This window comes from Mustela nigripes, chromosome 12, assembly GCF_022355385.1.
Source record: "Mustela nigripes isolate SB6536 chromosome 12, MUSNIG.SB6536, whole genome shotgun sequence".
NCBI classification, from domain to species: Eukaryota; Metazoa; Chordata; class Mammalia; order Carnivora; family Mustelidae; genus Mustela; species Mustela nigripes.
In genome coordinates, this window is record NC_081568.1 from 63,859,712 (window position 1) to 63,879,127 (window position 19,416).

General features: G+C 40.5%; 1 protein-coding gene across 1 annotated transcript in view; it reads left to right on the forward strand.

Annotated features, from left to right (window-relative positions):
• The window catches only part of SIMC1 (SUMO interacting motifs containing 1), a 71,674-nt gene that overhangs the window by 48,344 nt on the left and 3,914 nt on the right, over nucleotides 1-19,416 (forward strand). Inside the window, exons 6-9 of the mRNA XM_059417397.1 lie at nucleotides 2,934-3,086; nucleotides 4,945-5,073; nucleotides 15,094-15,250; nucleotides 15,355-15,439. Coding sequence (XP_059273380.1) covers nucleotides 2,934-3,086; nucleotides 4,945-5,073; nucleotides 15,094-15,250; nucleotides 15,355-15,439 — 524 coding nt within the window. The remainder of the gene's footprint in view (nucleotides 1-2,933; nucleotides 3,087-4,944; nucleotides 5,074-15,093; nucleotides 15,251-15,354; nucleotides 15,440-19,416) is intronic.

Sequence of the window (19,416 nt, forward strand, 5' to 3'; positions counted from 1 at the left end):
GCTTTTTTAGGGGGAGAGGAGAGTTGGCGTTGGTTATTTTGGTCTTTATCTCTCATAGTAGAACATTTCCATACATGTCTGATATGGATAGACCTTGGTAGTCTATCCGAGTTTAAGGGTGACAGACTCAACCGCTGATGAAAGCTCCAAGAACATGGGAGGACTTGTCATTTCTGTACTTCCCTGTAGGTGGAACTGACTGCCCGTTTTTTAGAAAATACCTTTGGTGTCTAGGTCTTTCCTCTTGGGCTGGATGGGTTTTTCAGAGAAGACTTCCAATCTCCTACAGAAAGGGTAAAGACTGGGATGCCAGGTTTTTGGAAGACAAGTGTGGGGAAATAGCAAGGGTCTCTGTGTTCAGCATGTGTGTGTTTACTTCGTGCTGCTCTTTTGCTTTGGTGCCCTTGCCTCCCAGCTGTGCCTGGTGTCCTAGTCCAAAGACCCTCTGTTTTATTGCTCCACAGTGTTAACCTGTAGTGTAGAGTCTAAAATGTTCTTAAAGAGCATACAAACCATCCATGCTTATTTTCCCTTATATCCTTTCATTCTCCTTCAAAGAAGCTTTGCACTGCCATTTGCACAGCTTTTTGAAGATTCTTTTTTTCTTTCCTTTTTTTTTTTTTTTTTTTTTTTTGGTAAATAGGACTAAATAGAATAAATAGAATTGCTCTTCTCTATTGCTGGTTTAGGCTTCAGCTTTCTCAATTCTGCTAAGTCAGTTAAAATCCATCCCTTTTCTAAAGTCATACACTTAGATTCTAAGAATCATCCTTAGGGATGCTTGGGTGGCTCAGTCGGTTAAACATCTGCCTTCGGCTCAGGTCATGATCCCAGGATCCTGGCATCAAGCCCCACATGAAACCCCTCATCAGGCTCCCTGCTAAGCGGGGAGTCTGCTTCTCCCTCTCTCTCTTCCCCTGGTTGTATTCCCTCTCTTGCTGTCTCTCACTGGGTGTTGTGTAAGACTGATGAATCACAGACCTGTACCCCTGAAACAAATAATACATTATATGTTAATTTAAAAAATAAAAATGATCCTTAAAGGGGAAGCTGGGTAGCAAGGTCGGTTAAGCATCTGATTCTTGATTTTCAACTAGGTCATGATTTCAGGGTTGTGAGATTGAGCCTCACATCAGGCTCTGTGCTGGGCGTGGAGCCCACTTAAGATTCTTTCTCTCGTTCTCCTTCTGCCCCCATCCCATTTCTCTCCCTCTCTTAAAAAAAAAAAAAAAAAAATCATGGGTTAAAGCCTCTGCCTTCGGCTCAGGTCATGATTCCAGGATCCTGGGATCAAGCCCCACATCAGGCCCTCTGCTGATTTGGGAGCCTGCTTCCTCCTCTCTCTCTCTGCCTGCCTCTCTGCCTACTTGTGATCTCTGTCTCTCAAATAAATTAAAAAAAGATCATCCTTAAAACATGACATACTGCCTTACCTAGTTAATTGGTCACTCCTGGTTTTATAATCAGCATCTCTTAAGCCACCCCCCAAATTAGAGGCTGGGACCTTGACAATTACCTGCATCTAACCACACATCCATCCCCCATCACCTACTTTTGCACCTTCCTGCATCCAAAGTGATCAGCATTCTGTATGTTCTTCATTTCCTTTCCACTTTTGTGTAGTTTTATTATATCTAAATGCCTGTAAAGTATATGTTTATATTTTAGTTCCTTCCTACTGTATATTACAGGATATCATGCTATACATAATCTGTTGGGACTTTTATTTTTTACTTTATATTATGGAGTATTAAGGTTTGTCCATACTGTTATTTATCACTGTAGCATACTCATTTTCAGTACTATGTAATATTCTATTGTGATTATACTTCATTTCCCTTCCATCTTCTAAAATTTCACTGTTTTTGTCTCTCTTCCTTTTCTTCTCTTTCTTGCGGATTTTTGAAAGAATTATTGACTCTAGCATCAGTGGGATTTTAGGAAGGAACAAAAGTAGAAGTATGTATTAAATCCACCATTTTTACCTGGGTCACCTAAATGATCTTCAAAAGTAATTTTGAGGGACGCCTGGGTGGCTCAGTTGGTTAAGCAGCTGCCTTCGGCTCAGGTCGTGATCCCAGCGTCCTGGGATCGAGTCCCGCATCGGGCTCCTTGCTCCGTGGGGAGCCTGCTTCTCCCTCTGACTCTGCCTTCCACTCTGTCTGCCTGTGCTCGCGCTCTCTCTCTCTCTCTTACAAATAAATAAATAAAATATTTAAAAAAAAAAAGATCACTTTAAAAAAAAAAGTAATTTTGACCATATGAGATGTTTTTACCTTACTAACTTTTAGAGCCTTCACTCTGCATAAAGTATGACTCCGTTGCACATACTGTAAACTTCTATTATTAGCATTAGTAGATGACATGTAATCATAAAAAGCCAGCAAGGATCTCTGTGGTCATCCAGTCTAACTTTCTGTCTGCTTAATGCATGTTCCTAATCAGAAAGCCACGGATAGTACTCTTTGACCCTAGAGGTACCTTTCAGTAATAACTCAGAAAAATGTTGATATTTCTTTAGCTTTTGTAACCTTACTACCACTAAATGTGGGGTTTCCATTAGACTGTTTAAATATTGAAAATCACCTCAGAACCCTTTTTGTTGCCTTTGGGGAAATCTAGGGGCCTCGGAGTCCAGGTTAAGGCTGTGGTTTTGAGCATCATACAATAAGACAGAAGTTTAAGGGGTGCCTGGGTGGCTCAGTCATTAAGTGTCTGCCCTTGGCTCAGGTCGTGATCCCAGAGCTCTAGGAAGGATCAAGCCCCACATTGGACTCCCTGCTTGGCGGGACCCTGCTTCCCCCTCTCCCTCTGTCCCCTCTTGTGTTCCCTCTCTCTCTGTCTCTCTCTGTCAAATAAATAAATATATATATATATTTTTTTTAAAAGGACAGAAGTTTAAACTTTTTTTTTTTATCTTTTTTCTGTTGCAGGGATGTCATCAAGTGGCTGGTCAAAGTAGTAACTGAAGACGGATTAACTCAGCCCACAAATGGGAATCAAACCTCTTCAGGAACAGGAGTCTTAAAGGACAGCAGTAGCCATCCTTCTCCCCAGCCCAACCTGACAAAGAACACCAATCAGCTGTAAGGGGCAGGCACAAGTTTTCTTTCCCAGGGCTGTTGGAATTTATTACTTTAGAGAACAGCAGCATTTCTTAAGTTTCCACAAAATTAACAAGCTCTTGTAACATAGGCTGATTCTTACTAAAGACTATCTTAGTTTGGCTACAGGCTCAATTCTAATGCCAAAGTTAAACAAGCAGATGCTTTCCCTCTCAGATGAATAAGACTTAACTAAATGAACGTAAGTTTACAAAGTTAAAGTGAAACCAAAAAAAAGGGGGTGTTCCATGAGACAGTACCAGCTCACAGCTCCTCATCACTTCAGCTGACCACTGATAGAAAAGGAGGAGTCATGGATAGTGGGTGTTCTAGCAGCCTCTAGTCCTCAAGGACCTTCAGGTCTCTCCTGCAGTCCTAGGAGAAGAATAGCAGTTTAACCTGCAGATTCTAACAGATTATAACAGCAATGGCTCAGACCAGGGAAGGTCCCATCACTTTAGACCACACTGAAAAGAGATTCCTAGCATTTCTTTTGGGGGTTGAGAGTGGTTTTGGCATTTTTTGAGACATGCCAGGATTGTAGGATTCAGACCTGTCCTTGCACAAGTAACCTACTGTGCCACGTCGGTCATATTGTTAAAAGCCAGTCACACTTGGCACTTCAAATACAGCATTTGTGCCTAAATGCACAACACTATTTTATAATCTAGTTGCACCAAAATGATTTTCATATAAGGTCCATGGGTTTTAACTAAGAGAAAATCTCATATGTGAAAGGAGAATGTTCAGAACAATAAAGCATCTGCTTGACAGAGTGGGGGAGGCCCTAAAGTTGGGTTATCCTAGAACCCCAGTATACAGACCCAAGAGAGAGACAGACACTGTTCCTTCAATGGGAGAAAAATCTTTATTATAATCTAAATTATTTTATTATAATATAAATTAATATTTTTATTTATTGTAAGTAAATATTACTAGAAAAAATAAGGCCCTCTATAAGTCAATTTATCATGATGTTAACAACAATAGACACTACCATTTACTATTAATGAGTGCATATCTGCCAGTATCTCACATAGCGCTCACAACTTTATGGAATAGGTGGTATTATTCTCCCTTTTTTAGAGAGGAGAAGACTTGGGCTCAGAGCAGTTTAGTAATTTGTCAAAAGCTGACCAGCTTGTCATTGCAGAGCCAGAATCTGATGCCAAAGCCCCTGGGCCACCTATCGTATTACTGACTGCAGTTTTTCTGAAAACAGAGCCCTTTCTTTTGTCACAGATAATAATGCATGTTTAAAAAGGCTGACTTCAGGCCAGGCCCACCTTTCTGAGGGGTAGCCTAGATTCTTTCTGCTACATCAGCCTGGCTTTCTCCCATATTTAGGTCTGATGAGAGAGAGGGTCACAGTCCACCAGTTGAAGCTCTGAGACTGAACTTAGTAAAAGATAATTGTAAAGGAACCAGTGACAGGAAAACCATATGGTAAATATGTATTTTCTTCTGTATCAAAGAAATTTGAATAACTAATAGTCATTCTGGACCAGTTTTTTCATCTGGAAAATAGAAAAGTTATAGACTAGATGATCCTTAAAGTTCTCTAGGTCCTTAAGATCAGATGTTTCTGTTTTTGAATTTAAAAGTAGCTTGCTTTTCCAGCTCAACCACAGGTTCTGAGAGGTTCAGATAGTATGATCTGACAAGAGGGATTCAGGTAGGTGAAAATGCTAAATAAAAGCACGCTGATGGCTTGAGTAGTTCTTTGTGACCTAGTTTGTGCTTCACAAGATCATTTAGTACAGGGGTGGGGACCTCCCAGCTGGCCAGGTGGCTCCTGCCAGATTCTCCCACTCACTTGTGTTCTGTGTTCTGGACACAGGATTGTGTGTCAGCTGCAGAGGATGCTGTCCATAGCTGTAGAGGTGGACAGGACCCCCACGTGCAGCTCCAATAAAATTGCCGAGATGATGTTTGGGTTTGTGCTGGACATTCCTGAAAGGAGTCAGAGGTGAGTCTTAGTTTTGTTTCTGTTTTGGGAGCAGAACAGTTCTGGGAACAGAAATTCCTTCCTTCTTTCTTTCTTTCTTTCTTTCTTTCTTTCTTTCTTTCTTTCTTTCTTTCTTTCTTTCTTTTTAAGATTTACTTACTTATTCTAGAGAGAGAGTGAGCAGGGTGGTGGGTAGGGGCAGAGGGAGAGGGAGTTTCAGACTCTGCCTTAAGCGCAGAGCCCAACTGAAGGATTGATGCCACGATCCCGAGATCACAACCTAAGCTGAAACCAAGAGTCAGATGCCAACTGACTGCACCACTCAGGTGCCCCTGGGAACAGAATTTCAAAAGAAAATTCCAAACAGTAGTTAAATTGGGGAAAAAAAGAGGTGGAGAGATAGTTTCTGTCTCTTTAAGCTTTTGAAAAAAAGAGGTTCTCAACAAATTACTGGCAACCAAGGCATAATTTCTTGAAACAGGCTAGATACCATAACTGGAGCCTACAATTTCTTACTTTATTCATTTGACTAAAAACTTTATCATCCCGTAAGTTTCATCTATTTCTTGATCCACAACTACAGAGCCTGATATAAATGTTCATTAAAGTCTTGATGGGTGAATGAAATAGGCATGTCCCATATTAGGGGAAGAAGTGGTGAGCCAAGAAAGAAAGCAGATGGAGCTTAAGAAGAAGGAACCCATTTCTCTACCAGTGAATTAGTAAAGTATTCCCTTAGGAGATAAAGAAACAGAGTTCTAACCAATGATTCCTTCTTTTAACCAGTAATTTTAGAATCTAGAGAGGAAAATAAATGAATATGAATTCATGAATAGTTGCTAGCACAGGAATATCTATAAGAAAGCCACTGTACAATAGTGATCCTCAGGGAAGTTATCACCGTCAGCTCTATGTTAGACTTCTCACGCCCATCCCCTAAACTCGCAGTTGGCAGCCAAGACTATTAAGACTATTACATAGTTCAGGTTCCTCTAGTAGAAGAAAATGTCAAATTATGTAGTACCGTAATAGAGATTTAATGAAAATACCCCCACTAAGATTAAGAAAAACATTTATTGGGTCTCTGCTGTGTGGCTGTCATTGTCACATTAACTCTCATATTTTCATGAAACTATGATGCTATTCCTATTGAACAAATGAGAAAAATACTCAAAGTTGTGATACAATTAATCCAAGTTTGCATAGCTAATTAGATTCATAATCCAAATTTAAAGCCAGGACTTTTTAATCCCAAATTCAGTGTTCAAAGAAGAAATATGCTATAGCAGTCAGACCAAAAGAAGTGTACATAAATGTCATGCTTGCTCTGTCACTTTGTCATGAATATTTCATTTGGGTCCAAATCCCATACTGTTCATTCAAACCCAGATTCTTAGGAAAGACAGGAAATCTAAGGAATGGGTAACTATAGACACATTTAGACTTAACATTGACAAAAATAATTTAAATAAAGCCTGACCTTATTTTAAAACTCAGAGAGGGTAGGGTGCCTGGGTGGCTCTGTCGGTTAAGCCTCTGCCTTGGCTCAGGTCATGGTCTCGGGATCCTGGGGTCGAGCCCTGTGTTGGGCTCTCTGCTCAGCAGGGAGCCTGCTTCCCTTCCTCTCTCTCTCTGCCTGCCTCTCTGCCTATTTGTGATCTCTGTCAAATAAATAAATAAAATCTTTTAAAAATGAATAAATAAATAGAAAACTCAGGACAAATTGGCAAGCACCCAAATTATACTAGAATATACTTTATATACCCTTTGCCTTGGTTTATTTAAAATTTTATTAAGTTTAGGTAAATGTACATACAATTAAATCATATAACTAATTTACATAAGTATTCCATGGATTTTGACAAATGCATAACCCATGTGACCTATCATTTTCCAGTGGTTTATTGATAGTACATGGAAGCCCTGAAGCCTTGCCAAGTTCACTTATTATATCTTCTAGGAATTTTTTTGTGGGTTTCCTGGGATTTTCTACATACACAATCATACTGTCTGCAAATAAAAACAGTTTAACATCTTCCTTTCCAATCTATATGCCTTTTGTGTTTTTTTCCTGCCTTATTATATGGACAAGTGATCCAATAGAATGTTGAAGAAGTGGTAAGAGCAGACATCCTTGCCTTATTCCTGCTCTTAGGGGGGAAACATTCAGTCTTTGACCAGTAAGTATAATGTTAGCTGTTGACATTTCAGAGGGGTCCTCTGTCGGATTGAGGAAGCTTCCTTCTGTTTCTAGTTTACTGAGTGGAGTGTTTTTATGAAGAATAGGTATTGAAATTTGTGTAATACATTATTTTCTGCACCTATTGAGGTAATCATAATTTTTCTTCTTTATTCCATGGATGTGATTAATTACACTGATTAATTTCCTAAATTTTCCTTTCCTGGAATAAAGAAATTATACTTCATTGTGATATGTTATCCTTTTTGTGTATTGACAGATTCCATTTACTAATATTTTGTTAAGAACTTTTATATCTGTGTTTATAGAGATATCTATTATGTCCTTTTCTTTTTTTTTTCTTTTTTTTTAAAGATTTTATTTATTTATTTGACAGACAGAGATCACAAGTAGGCTGAGAGGCAGGCAGAGAGAGAGAGAGAGGCGGAAGCAGGCTCCCCCCAAGCAGAGAGCCTGATATGGGGCTCGATCCCAGGACCCTGGGATCATGACCTGAGCCGAAGGCAGAGGCTTTAACCCACTGAGCCACCCAGGCACCCCTATTATGTCCTTTTCTTATAATGCTCAACTTCATCCATCTTTAAAGAAATATAAACTAAAACTATAGTGAGATGCCATTTCTCACCTATCCAAATAGTTTAAGAATTTTGAAGAACAATAAATACATTCCATCAGAGACGTTTTAAGAAAGCAGATACACATTGCTGATAGGAATGCAAAATGGTACAAACCTATCAGGAAAATTAAATGTACATTTACCTCTTGACCCAGCAATCTCATTTCTAGGAATTTGCCCTGAAGACACCCTTCTAACAGTATGAGAATACAATATGTAGGATATTCACTACAGCATTATTTGTAATTGTAAAATACTAGAAACTACCCAAATGCCCATCCATAGGGCAGTTGAATATCTATAGTACATCTGCACAATGGAGTATTGCACAGCTGTAGAAAAAAAAATGTTTTTTAATAGGAGCAAAATTTCTGAGCTGATTCCAAAACATATTGTTAAGTCAAAAAAGCAAAATACAAAAGAATATGTATAGTCAATACGAGTATCTTTTTGTATGAAAGGAGAATTTAAACATGTACCTAATTATGATCAGCTGTGAGAAAAGAAACAAAGTTTAGATAAATGGCAGACTATTCAAATTGCCTACATACAGGGGTTACGTGGGAATGGGCTGGAAAGGAAAAAAGGTACTGGGCCAAAGTGGTGATGGTGCTAATGATGGCATAATACTTCCAAGTGTACTTCTTTGTATAATTATAACTTTTAGAATTTGGGAACCATGTAAGTGTTTATAGTCTCAAAAAAGGAAAATAAATCAACAAGGGAGTTGAAAGATCTATCAAGGGAGGGCCTAACATTTACTACAGATGCAAAATTAACCTGTGCTTTAATAAATAACATAACTGGGGTAAGGGAAGGGGTATGAGGGAGAACAAGCCCAAGTAACTTTTTTTTCAGTTTTTATTTTTAAATAATTATGGATTCACAGGAAGCTGCAAAAACTAATTCAGGGAAACCCTATGTACCTTCACCCTGTTTTCTCCCAGTGATTCCATCATACATTACTATGGTACAGTATCACCAACAGGAAATTAACATTGGTAGAATCCATAGAACATATACCGATTTCACCCATTTTATATGCACTCATCTGTGTGCAGTGTGATCGCACGTGTAGATGCATGTAACTACCAGCACAATCCAGATATACAGAACTGTTCCATCACCACAGGGAACCTTTTCCTTTTATGGCCACATCATCCATCTTCCGCAATTCCTGGCAACCACTAACCTGTCCAACTAACTTAAAACACAGTATTTGGACTAAGTATTCTCAGGCCAAAGAGAAAATGAACTGTAAATAAATACTGAACTCTAGTTAGTGGATTTCTTTTTCACAGAGGTATGAATTCAAAAACTACCTTATGTGTATTCTAGGATTAAACAAATATATTGTGGATAATGAGAACCAGGTTTCTCACTGTCAGAGAAGAGAATTACGCATATGAAAAGGGGGAAGGATAGAAGGAACCCTGTGGTGCTGGATTGGAATTGGAGATACCAACATGAACTTGGGGTTTCTAATAAATATAGGTAAATAAAGGAATTTATGTATTCATACGTCTTGTTCCTACTACTACCCATTGAGAGAGTACAGAAATAATTACACCTTGTAAGGTCACCTTGTACCCAGAATTTGTTTCTAAATACCACTTTACACTAAAAGGAACCAGAGTTCCCTTGAAGAAAAGGATATTTGCCCAGGTGAGGTAGGGAAAAGTACAAGATGAACCCGGAACATCTCATGCTAAGAAAGTAAGGAAATGTTCAAAGAATGTTCAGAACATGTCAAGTTAAAGGGCTTCTGCTGACCAAATCTGGGATAATTTGAGTGTCAAAATAAATATTGACAATAAAAGACTGTAAACTATTAAATAAAATAAGAAACTACGGTTCTAATACAAGTAGGAAGGAAGAGAAGGGACGCTCTTCCTTATAGTTGAAAGCCAACTAATAAATGTAAGAAGAAATCATGAGTTCAGAAAAAATGTCATTTGATAACCATCATGATAGTTCATTCAGGTGTGAATGGATATTAAAATGGTGCAAGTTCGTGGAGTACCAAGGTATTTTCATAATGAGTATTGAGATACTCATTAATTATAATAGGAACAGTATTGTTCCTATTATTCCCTAATATTGAGATACTCATTAATTATAATAGGAACAGTAATTAATTTATGGTGAAGGCACTACCTTCGTCACTAAGTGTTCAAAGTTAACACCAACAATGTGACAAGTTGGCATCACATGCCTTTTAATATGATGCACTGAGAAAAACAAAATATAGTTCTTGCAGTACCCTTCCCCCAAAACGTATAACCTCAGTCTAATTGTGGAGTAATATCAGACAAATCCCAAATGAGAAATACTGTATGAAAACACCGAACTGCACTTTTTAAAAATGTCACCGTCATGAAAGACAAAGTAAAATTGAAGAACTGTCCCAGATCAAAGGATTTTTACAAAAGCGGACAACTGAATGCAATGTGTAATCTGCGATTTTCTTTTGCTATAAATAGTATCATGCGGACAATGAAAACAATCTGCTTAAAATCTGTGGATAATAAAATAGTAGTGAATTGTAGTAAAGTTAATTTCCTGATTTTTGATCATTGTATCTGGTTATCTAAGAGAATGTCCTTGTTTTTCAGAATTATACACTAACGTATTTAAGGGTGAATGGGCATCATGTCTACAACTTACTCTCAGGTAGTTCAGAGAAAACAGCTAAAAGACAAAGAGGATAGAGAAGATGTGATAAGCATTTGGTGAAAAGTATGAAGGGGCAGAGGGAGAAGCAGTCTTCGCACTGAGCAAGGAGGCTGATGCAGGACTTGATCCCGAGATCCTGGAATCGTGACCTGAGCCAAAGGCGTACGCTTACCCAGCTGAGCCATCCAGGCATCCCTCTTTATTTATTTTAAAGATGTTCCATCTCCTCCTGGCTTGCTAATGAGAAGTTATTAGAATATCTTGCTGTTGTTTCCCCATATGTCATGCGTCTTTTTTCTCTGGCTGCTCTATTTTTGATTTTCAACAATTTGATTATGATACCTACATGTAGTTTCTTTACATTTATTCTGGTTGGGATTTATTGAGTTTCTTAAATCTGTGACTTGATATTTTTCACCAAATTGTGAAACATTTTTGCCATGGTTTTTTTGCCCCAAACTCTTACCTTATTCCAGGGATTCAAGTACATGTATGTTGGGTTGCTTGACACTGTTCCACAGATCACTAAGGTTCTGATGATTTCTATTGTTGTTTTGCTTTGTTTTGTCTTGATTTTTTTCTCTCTTTCAGTTTGAATAGACTTCGGGATTCCTGACCTTTTATTTCACAGTGCCTAATTTGCTGTTAAGCCTATCCAGTGGTCTTTTTTTTTTTTTCCCCCATGTCAGATATTGTATTTTTCGGATCTGGAGTTTCCAGTTGGTTCATTTTTATAATTTCTGTTTCTTTCTGCTGATAGTCCTCATTTAGTCACTCATTATATACGTCTTGGTCTGTTGGTTGGTTGGTTAATCTTAAACATATTTATAATAGCTGTTTTTTTTTTTTTAAGATTTTATTTATTTGAGAGAGAGATCACAAGTAGGCAGAGAGAGAGAGGGGAGGAAGCAGGCTCCCCGCAGAGCAGAGAGCCCGATGCGGGGCTCGATCCCAGGATCCTGGGATCATGACCCGAGCCAAAGGCAGAGGCTTTAACCCACTGAGCCACCCAGGCGCCCCTATAATAGCTGTTCTAAAGGCCTTGTCTACTAATTCCAACATCTCTGGATATTGTTTGTTTGTTTCTCTGGACATTTTCCTCCTGGTTATGGGTCATATTTTCCTGCTTTTTCCCTCTACTTATTTTTTTTTTAAAGTCAGACATTATAAATACTTTGTTGTTGAGGGTCTGAAATTTGCTGCCTGTTCTTTTAGAGTGTTGAGTTTTATTCTGGCAGGCGATCAGTTTGTTGGCAGATTAGTTTTCTCCTGTTGAGGCTTGTTTCTAGGATTTGTAAGGGTGCTTCTAAAGCAGCCCTTATTAAAGGGCTTGAGTCTTGAGGCCTAGTCCTTTTGGGGCCTCAACTGGAGGCCCGAGGTGTTCAGTGGCTCACTAAAACCCCAGTGTCTCTTCGCACTGGAAGATCTCCAGAATCTCCTCTCGGCTCCCAGCCTTCCAGTTGCTGTTCTCTCTCAGGTTTTTGAGCTTCCTCCTGCACGTGTGCCAAGGGCCCCTTTATACACTCTTCTCTAGCTCCTCCTCCACTAATTCCAGCCTCAGCTGTCTTGACCATCAGTCTCTTTTTGCTCTGCCCAGCAAGCCCACTGCTTTGTGTTTGGGATCCACACTTTCCTCCACCTTAGAAAGTACCCCCCTTAAGAAATCTGGGATAAATGTGGGGTTTGCCACTTTTGTTTCCCTTTTAAGAACAACAGTACTTTAAAGCTGCTGGTCCAATGCCTGAAAATGATTATTGCATATATTTCTCCAGTTTTATAATTGTTTATGACCCGAGGGTAAATCCAATGCCAAGTATTCTGTAAATCTGGATGTTGGCCTTCCTCTGTATCTTGTTTTTTTTTTTTTAAAGATTTTATTTATTTATTTGACAGAGATAGATCACAAGTAGGCAGAGAGGCAGGCAGAGAGAGAGAGAGGAGGAAGCAGGCTCCCTGCTGAGCAGAGAGCCCGATGCGGGACTCGATCCCAGGACCCTGAGATCATGACCTGAGCCGAAGGCAGCGGCTTAACCCACTGAGCCACCCAGGCGCCCCTGTATCTTGTTTTTGAAACTCAAATTTGAATTGCTATGGATTTTCGAAGTCCATTTCCTACTATGGCCAATGCACTAAAATTAGTTTTTTGTCCTTTGTATATCTCTGAGTTTGCCACCTGTGGATTATAAAACTAAGACAAACGGGGTGCCTGGGTGGCTCAGTGGGTTAAAGCCTCTGCCTTTGCTTGGGTCATGATCCCAGGGACCTGGGATCGAGCCCCGCATTGGGCTCTCTGCTCAGCAAGGAGCTTGCTTCCTCCTCTCTCTGCCTGCCTCTCAGCCTACTTGTGATCTCTATCTCTCAAATAAATAAATAAACTCTTAAAAAAAAAAAAAAAAACCAAAAACTAAGACAAACACAGACACCGGAAATAAAATTAGAAGAGAAAATACAGTTTGAAATAAAAGGTTATTGAATAGAAAAACTGTCCTGTGAGAGAAATAGGCCAAATCAGAATAGAAATTTGACTTTTTTAAAAAAGATTTTCTTTATTTATTTGACAGAGATCACAAGTAGGCAGAGAGGCAGGCGGGGGAGGGGGGAAGCAGGCTCCCCGCTGAGCAGCAAGCCTGATGTGGGGCTTTATCCCAGAACACTGGGATCATGACCTGAGCCAAAGGCAGAGACTTGAACCCACTGAGCCACCCAGGTGCCCCGAAATTTGACTTTTTTTTTTTTTTTAAGATTTCATTTATTTATTTGAGAGAGAGAGAGCAAGAGCACACAAGTAGGGGGAGAGGCAGAGGGAGAGACTCTCAAGCAGACTGCTCATTGGTCATGGAGCCCAATGTGGGCCTCGATCCCACAACCCACAAGATCATGACCTGAACCAAAACCAAGAGCTGGATGCTTAACCAACTGAGGCACCCATGTGCCCCTAGAAATTGAAATTTAAAAAGAATTTGGGGAATATCTTGAAAATCTCAGTCTGGGTCTTGATCTTGCGGTTGTGAGTTCAAGCCCTGTGTTGGGCTCCACAGTGGGTATGGAGCCTACTTATAAAAGAAGAAGAAGAAAATTTGTCAGAGAAAGTATACAGTGGTTTTTGCATCATTAAATAAAATGGATTTTCACAAAATTTTAGACTTTTCAAAACTTTTGAATAGTAAGAGGGAAAGGTTAAAAATACTCATTTTGCTTTATAAACTTTGCTTTTCTACAAATAATATATGTGCTTGGTGCAAAAGCAAAGGGAAAGGGAGAAAAGAGAAATGAATAGATACTTTACGATTTATCATTTTTGTAAATGGCAGTGGCACAAAGAATCCCTTATTTTTCCAGAGGTTGCAAAACTACAAAGGGGCAAGATGTTACAGGAGAAAAACCTCTTGGATCAGGGCTAGCTCTGTTCCTCATCGCTGCACCTCCTTATGTACTTACAAGCTGTCTGCTCCTGGAACTACTGCTATGACCAGTAGACCTGACAAGAACTGACAAACAGACCTGTAAGCTTACACCTTCGGGCAGTCCAGAGATACACGATTTCTAACATTCCTTTGGAAGCTAACATTGCTGTTAGAACAATGAGCTTGAGAGCCACCTGGGTGGCTCAGTCAGTTAGGCAACTGACTCTGGATCTCAGCTCAGGTGTTGATCTTGGGGTCAGGGTTCAAGCTCCGTGCCAGGCATGGATCCTACTTTAAGAAAAAAAATAATTAAAAGACCCTAGAACAATGAGCTTGATTAACCTTCCTGAAGCACAGCTGCAGTTTTGTAGCTCTTCCTTTCTGAGGTTCAAAATATACTGAATATACTTCAGCCCACCACTTGCTGGTCAAGTCCTGCACTGGGTAAAGTGACAAATTCAAGGGCAAGAGTTCCCTCTGGGACTCTCAAGTCCTAGACTTGAAATTTAAGAAGGTGCAGTGCCCACAGCTGTGTATTTTTTTAACTTACTTCTTTTTGTCCAGGCTTTTCCCCCTCTGGTGAAATGCCTCCTGCCTTGAGCCTTTTCTCTTCCCACTACACCACCATCCCGTGCCTCTTCCTCCCTTAGAAGGCCCCTTCTGGTCCCCCGACCAAATGTACTCTCTCCTGTGCGTCTCTCTGGAACACCACAGGCAGCCCACATGCCCGGGCCTGCACTTTATTTCAGTTAACACTGCATACCTTTTGCCTCTGGTCAACAGTCAGATTTTTGAGAGAAATGCCTTCTTCTACTTATCTTCATATTCTTTGCTGTGCCAAACATTTAGAAATATTTATTCCCAGTATTAATTCTCTGCTAATATGAAGTTATTAATCTTTTTAATGTGTCCTAAACTTTTCTTTTCCAAATATCAAGGACCCTTCCCTCTTTCTGGCAGTTGTTAATTCAAGAACAAACCCACCTCTGTCCTGTTCACAAGGTTTGCGAATTTGTAGGTCTCTATCATATTCCTTCTTAGCTGTCTGGTGTAGGGCAAAGGTTAGAGCTTTCAGAGGGAACTGTGGTGTGTATTCCTTGAAGTGGCAGCGGTGGTGGTTAACCCTCTTTCTCTTCCCCACTCAGGGAGATGTTCTTTACTACCATGGAAAGCCACCTTCTGCGCTGCAAAGTGTTAGAAATCATATTCCTCCACAGCTGCGAGACGCCCACCCGCCTGCCCTTGTCTCTGGCCCAGGCCCTCTACTTTCTGAACAATTCCACATCACTGCTCAAGTGTCAGGTACGAGCTTCCCTGCCTCGGGCAGGCCTAGAACACCTTCCCCATCACCCTTGAGCATGTAACTGAAGAAGGCACCCCCACCAAATGCTTTCGCTTCTCTGCAGTCGGATAAAACCCAGTGGCAGACATGGGATGAGCTGGTTGAGCACCTGCAGTTCCTGCTGTCCAGCTATCAGCACGTGTTAAGAGGTAAGCAGCCAAGATTGTAGGGGAGTCTCACAATGGCCCCTGTCATGAATTGAAGTTACACAGGAGATTCTAATTTGTTAGCCTAAAGAAAGCATCGTTCCTTGGTTATAACTATAGGAGCAAGGAATGACTTCTTTGGAATCATTGCTATAAAACAGAAGAAATCACGTACTTTTTTTGTGGCAGATAATATGTTGGTCCTTGCAATTATTAGGCTGTACCAGCAAGCAGCAGCCATCATACCAGAAGTACTTTGTGATGACCTGATTAGACCTAGCATTTTACCCTGGCCCGTCACTGCGAAGTCATTGTTGGGTCATTTGCTCAGTGACTGTGGACATTATAAACATCGGTCAGTAGGATACAAACCCAGAGCCAATCAGTGGGAGGGAAAAAGCATACACCTCGCGGAAGTTGTAAGATGCTCTACAGATTGTGAAAGTGGCTTTGCTCCAGTCCCAGGCAGAGCCAGTGATCAAGGGGGATCCAAGAGGGTTAGACTAATTAACACTCAGGAAGCAAATATTGACCAGGATAATAATGGAATAGCTGCTTCAAATGAGAATGATTTTATTAGCCAAAGATTAATAAGACCCTTGTTCCCAATTACTGATGTAATTATTTCCAAAAGGAAAAATAGTGACTTTTTTTTTAACAGATACTTTTTATTTACTTGAGAGCACACATGAGCAGGTGGAAGGAGAGAGAGAATCTCCAGCAGACTCCCCGCTAAGCACAGAGCCCAAGCTGGGGCTCGATCCCATGAGTCAGGGCTGAAACCAAGTTAGGTGCTTAACCAACTGAGCCACCCACATGCCCGAAAAGATAGTAACTTTTTTTTTTTTTTTTTTTTTAAAGATTTTATTTATTTATTTGAGAGAGAGACAGTGAGAGAGAACATGAGCAAGGAGAAGGTCAGAGGGAGAAGCAGACTCCCCATGGAGCTGGGAGCCCGATGTGGGACTCGATCCCGGGACTCCAGGATCATGACCTGAGCCGAAGGCAGTCGTCCAACCAACTGAGCCACCCAGGCGCCCCAAGATAGTAACTTTTTAGGGGAGAAAACACATTCCTCTCAATCCGATGTCCTGAGAAGGACGTGTCATTACTTAAGCAGTGTTCTTGCCAAAAATCCATGACCTGAATCTAATCACAAAGAAGCATCAGATAAATTCGCACAGGAGACACCTTCTAGAAAGTAATTGGTTTGTGCTCTTCAAAAATGTCAGTGTCTTAAAAACAAAGACAGACCAAGAAACTGTTCCAAATTAGAAAGAAACTAAAGCTCATTAATACTAAATGCAAAACATGATCCTGGATGGGCTCCTGAACCAGGGAAAAGAAGCTATGAAGTATGTTATTGGGACGACTGATGAAATTTAAATAGATTAAATAATATTATATTAATATTAAATTTCCTATTCTTGATAACAAACCTGGCTATGAAAATAATTGTCCTCAGTCTTAGGAAATCCAGAGTGAAGTACTGAGAGGTAGAAGGGCACAATGTTCAACTTCTTCTTAAACAGTGAGGAGGGTCAGTATGTATTTATATGTAACTATGTGTAAATTTATGTATTTCTATATAATCCACATTATATATATATATATATTTTTTTAATTTCTTATTTGACAGACAGAGATCACAAGTAGGCAGAGAGGCAGGCAGAGAGAGAGAGAGGAGGAAGCAGGCTCCCCACCAAGCAGAGAGCCCAACGCAGGGATTGATCCCAGGATCCTGGGATCATGACCGGAGCTGAAGGCAGAGGCTTTAACCCACTGAGCCACCCAGGCACCCCCACATTTTATATTTACTTGCCATCATCATGTTGAGGTTGATTTTAGTTCAGTAATGGTACTGGAGAAGGTACAATGGCCCTTATACCCTTTTGGGCCTAAAACTGAGGAAGCTGTTGCAGAGAAATAAAAGAATACAGCACTGAATTTAAGACAGAAGGTCTGGGTTTGAATTCCAACTCCACCACTTACTCTGCTAACTTTATATCTCTAAACCTCATTTTCTTCTGTGGAGTGGGGATGGTAATATAGAACTTTTCAAGACTGATTGTTAATGGATGTGAGAAAAAATAGTGAGCACTCAGTCAGTGTTAGTGAAATCTCAGACTGCCTATTTGCCCAGCCTGGAGTAAGCTACGAGATCTTTACATTTCAGGCTCTTGTAACTAAAACTTAAAAGTGCATTTTCAGAGCGCTTGGGTGGCTCAGTTGGTTAAGTGACTACCTTCGGCTCAGGTCATGATCCCAGAGTTCCAGGATCAAGTCCCACATTGGGCTCCCAGCTCCATGGGGAGTCTGCTTCTCCTTCTCATGCTCTCTCTCACTCTCTCTCTCCCTCAAATAAATTTTTTTTTAAGTGCATTTTCAAGGCCATGACCTTTATGGTTGTGTTGTTTGTGCATTTTTTAGCACCCTCAAAGAAAGGTACACGGACTTCTCAGAGCAAAGCCCCAGAGGCAAATTCCATGTTGTACTTCGCCTCATCAAGGTTTACATAATTGTTCTTTTGGAAATCAAACAGAAAGGTTAATATTCAAGCAGCTTGGTTTCACTGAAAGTTCACCTTTAACACTCCTGTTTTACTTCTGTTTTGCTTCCCAGGGAATACAGATGGTCCTTGGGCAATAGTAATTTAACATGGACATGGGACCCACTTTCATTTCAGAATATTTTTATGCTTCTAACAAGGGAGAGGAAAGCCATAGACCAGTGTACATTGACCAAGAATAAATAGGTGTGTTCCAATGCTATTTTAGCCTTACCATCCTCTCCACTTTCTTTGGAGACCAAAAGTTAAGAAGGAGAAAAAATATTTGGAGCCAATAGTTTGGAAACACTGTCCTCCAAAGAAGACAGCTAAATGGTACTCTGAAAATATCAGTATCCCTGTCAATAGGCTTTTTACTGTGAGGGCTCCTTAGTCATCCCTGCCCTCTGCAAGTGGTCTAAGGACATCGTTGAAGGCATTTTGGGTCAGCCTGAGTTGTCCAGCTCCGCAGGAAGGAGAAGAAGGGAAGAGGCTGGGCAGCCCAAGCTTGTCCTTTGTTTAGGGGAACATCTTAGCATGGGGGAAGAGAAGAAAGGCTAGGGAAATTCACACACCCTGGCATATGTAATTCAGTAACCTGGTGAAGGTATCATCCCCTTTTCATAGATGGGGAAACAAAAGGCTGAGGGAAAAGTATGTGCAGAGCCAGGATTCAAACCTAGGTCTGTTGCCAAAGTCTGTGTGCAGTGAAAACACAGTGGAAGGAATTACTGTTCTATGAAATCACTGGATGATATTAGAAGGTGAGAGTCTAAGGAATTTCCAACTCCCTGTTTTCTAAACTCTCTGTATATGGTTAAACTACTTTTGCATGGGGAAAACTATATCCCATACTTTGTAAATATTTCCAAAGAAGGCAGAGCAGCCCCGTGGAGCCATAGATGCTAGGCTGCCAGGTAAGCTCACATTCTCTGGCTGAGAGTAGCAGTCCCACCGCACCTCAGTTCCATAGCCATGCAGCTCAAGTGTGAGCCTCAGCGAAATTCCAAATTGCTTTATGCCATCAGTTTTCCTGGTATTTGTGAAATTTTTTTTTTAAAGATTTTATTTATTTATTTGACAGAGAGAAATCACAAGTAGTCAGAGAGGCAGGCAGAGAGAGAGAGAGAGGAGGAAGTGGGCTCCCTGCTGAGCAGAGAGCCCCATGCGGGACTCGATCCCAGGACCCCGAGATCACGACCCGAGCCGAAGGCAGCGGCTTAACCCACTGAGCCACCCAGGTGCCCCGGTATTTGTGAATTATTAATGTCTCTTATTTTGAAACTATGAATGCTAGGAATTTTAACATACAGTATTTAAAGGAAGAAAAACATCTGCTTTTCCTGTATTCCACTTGGCTAGACAACTTGGGCAGGATGGCCTACAGAAGTCAGACCTCAGTTCATTTTGAGGAGAGACACACACACAGCCT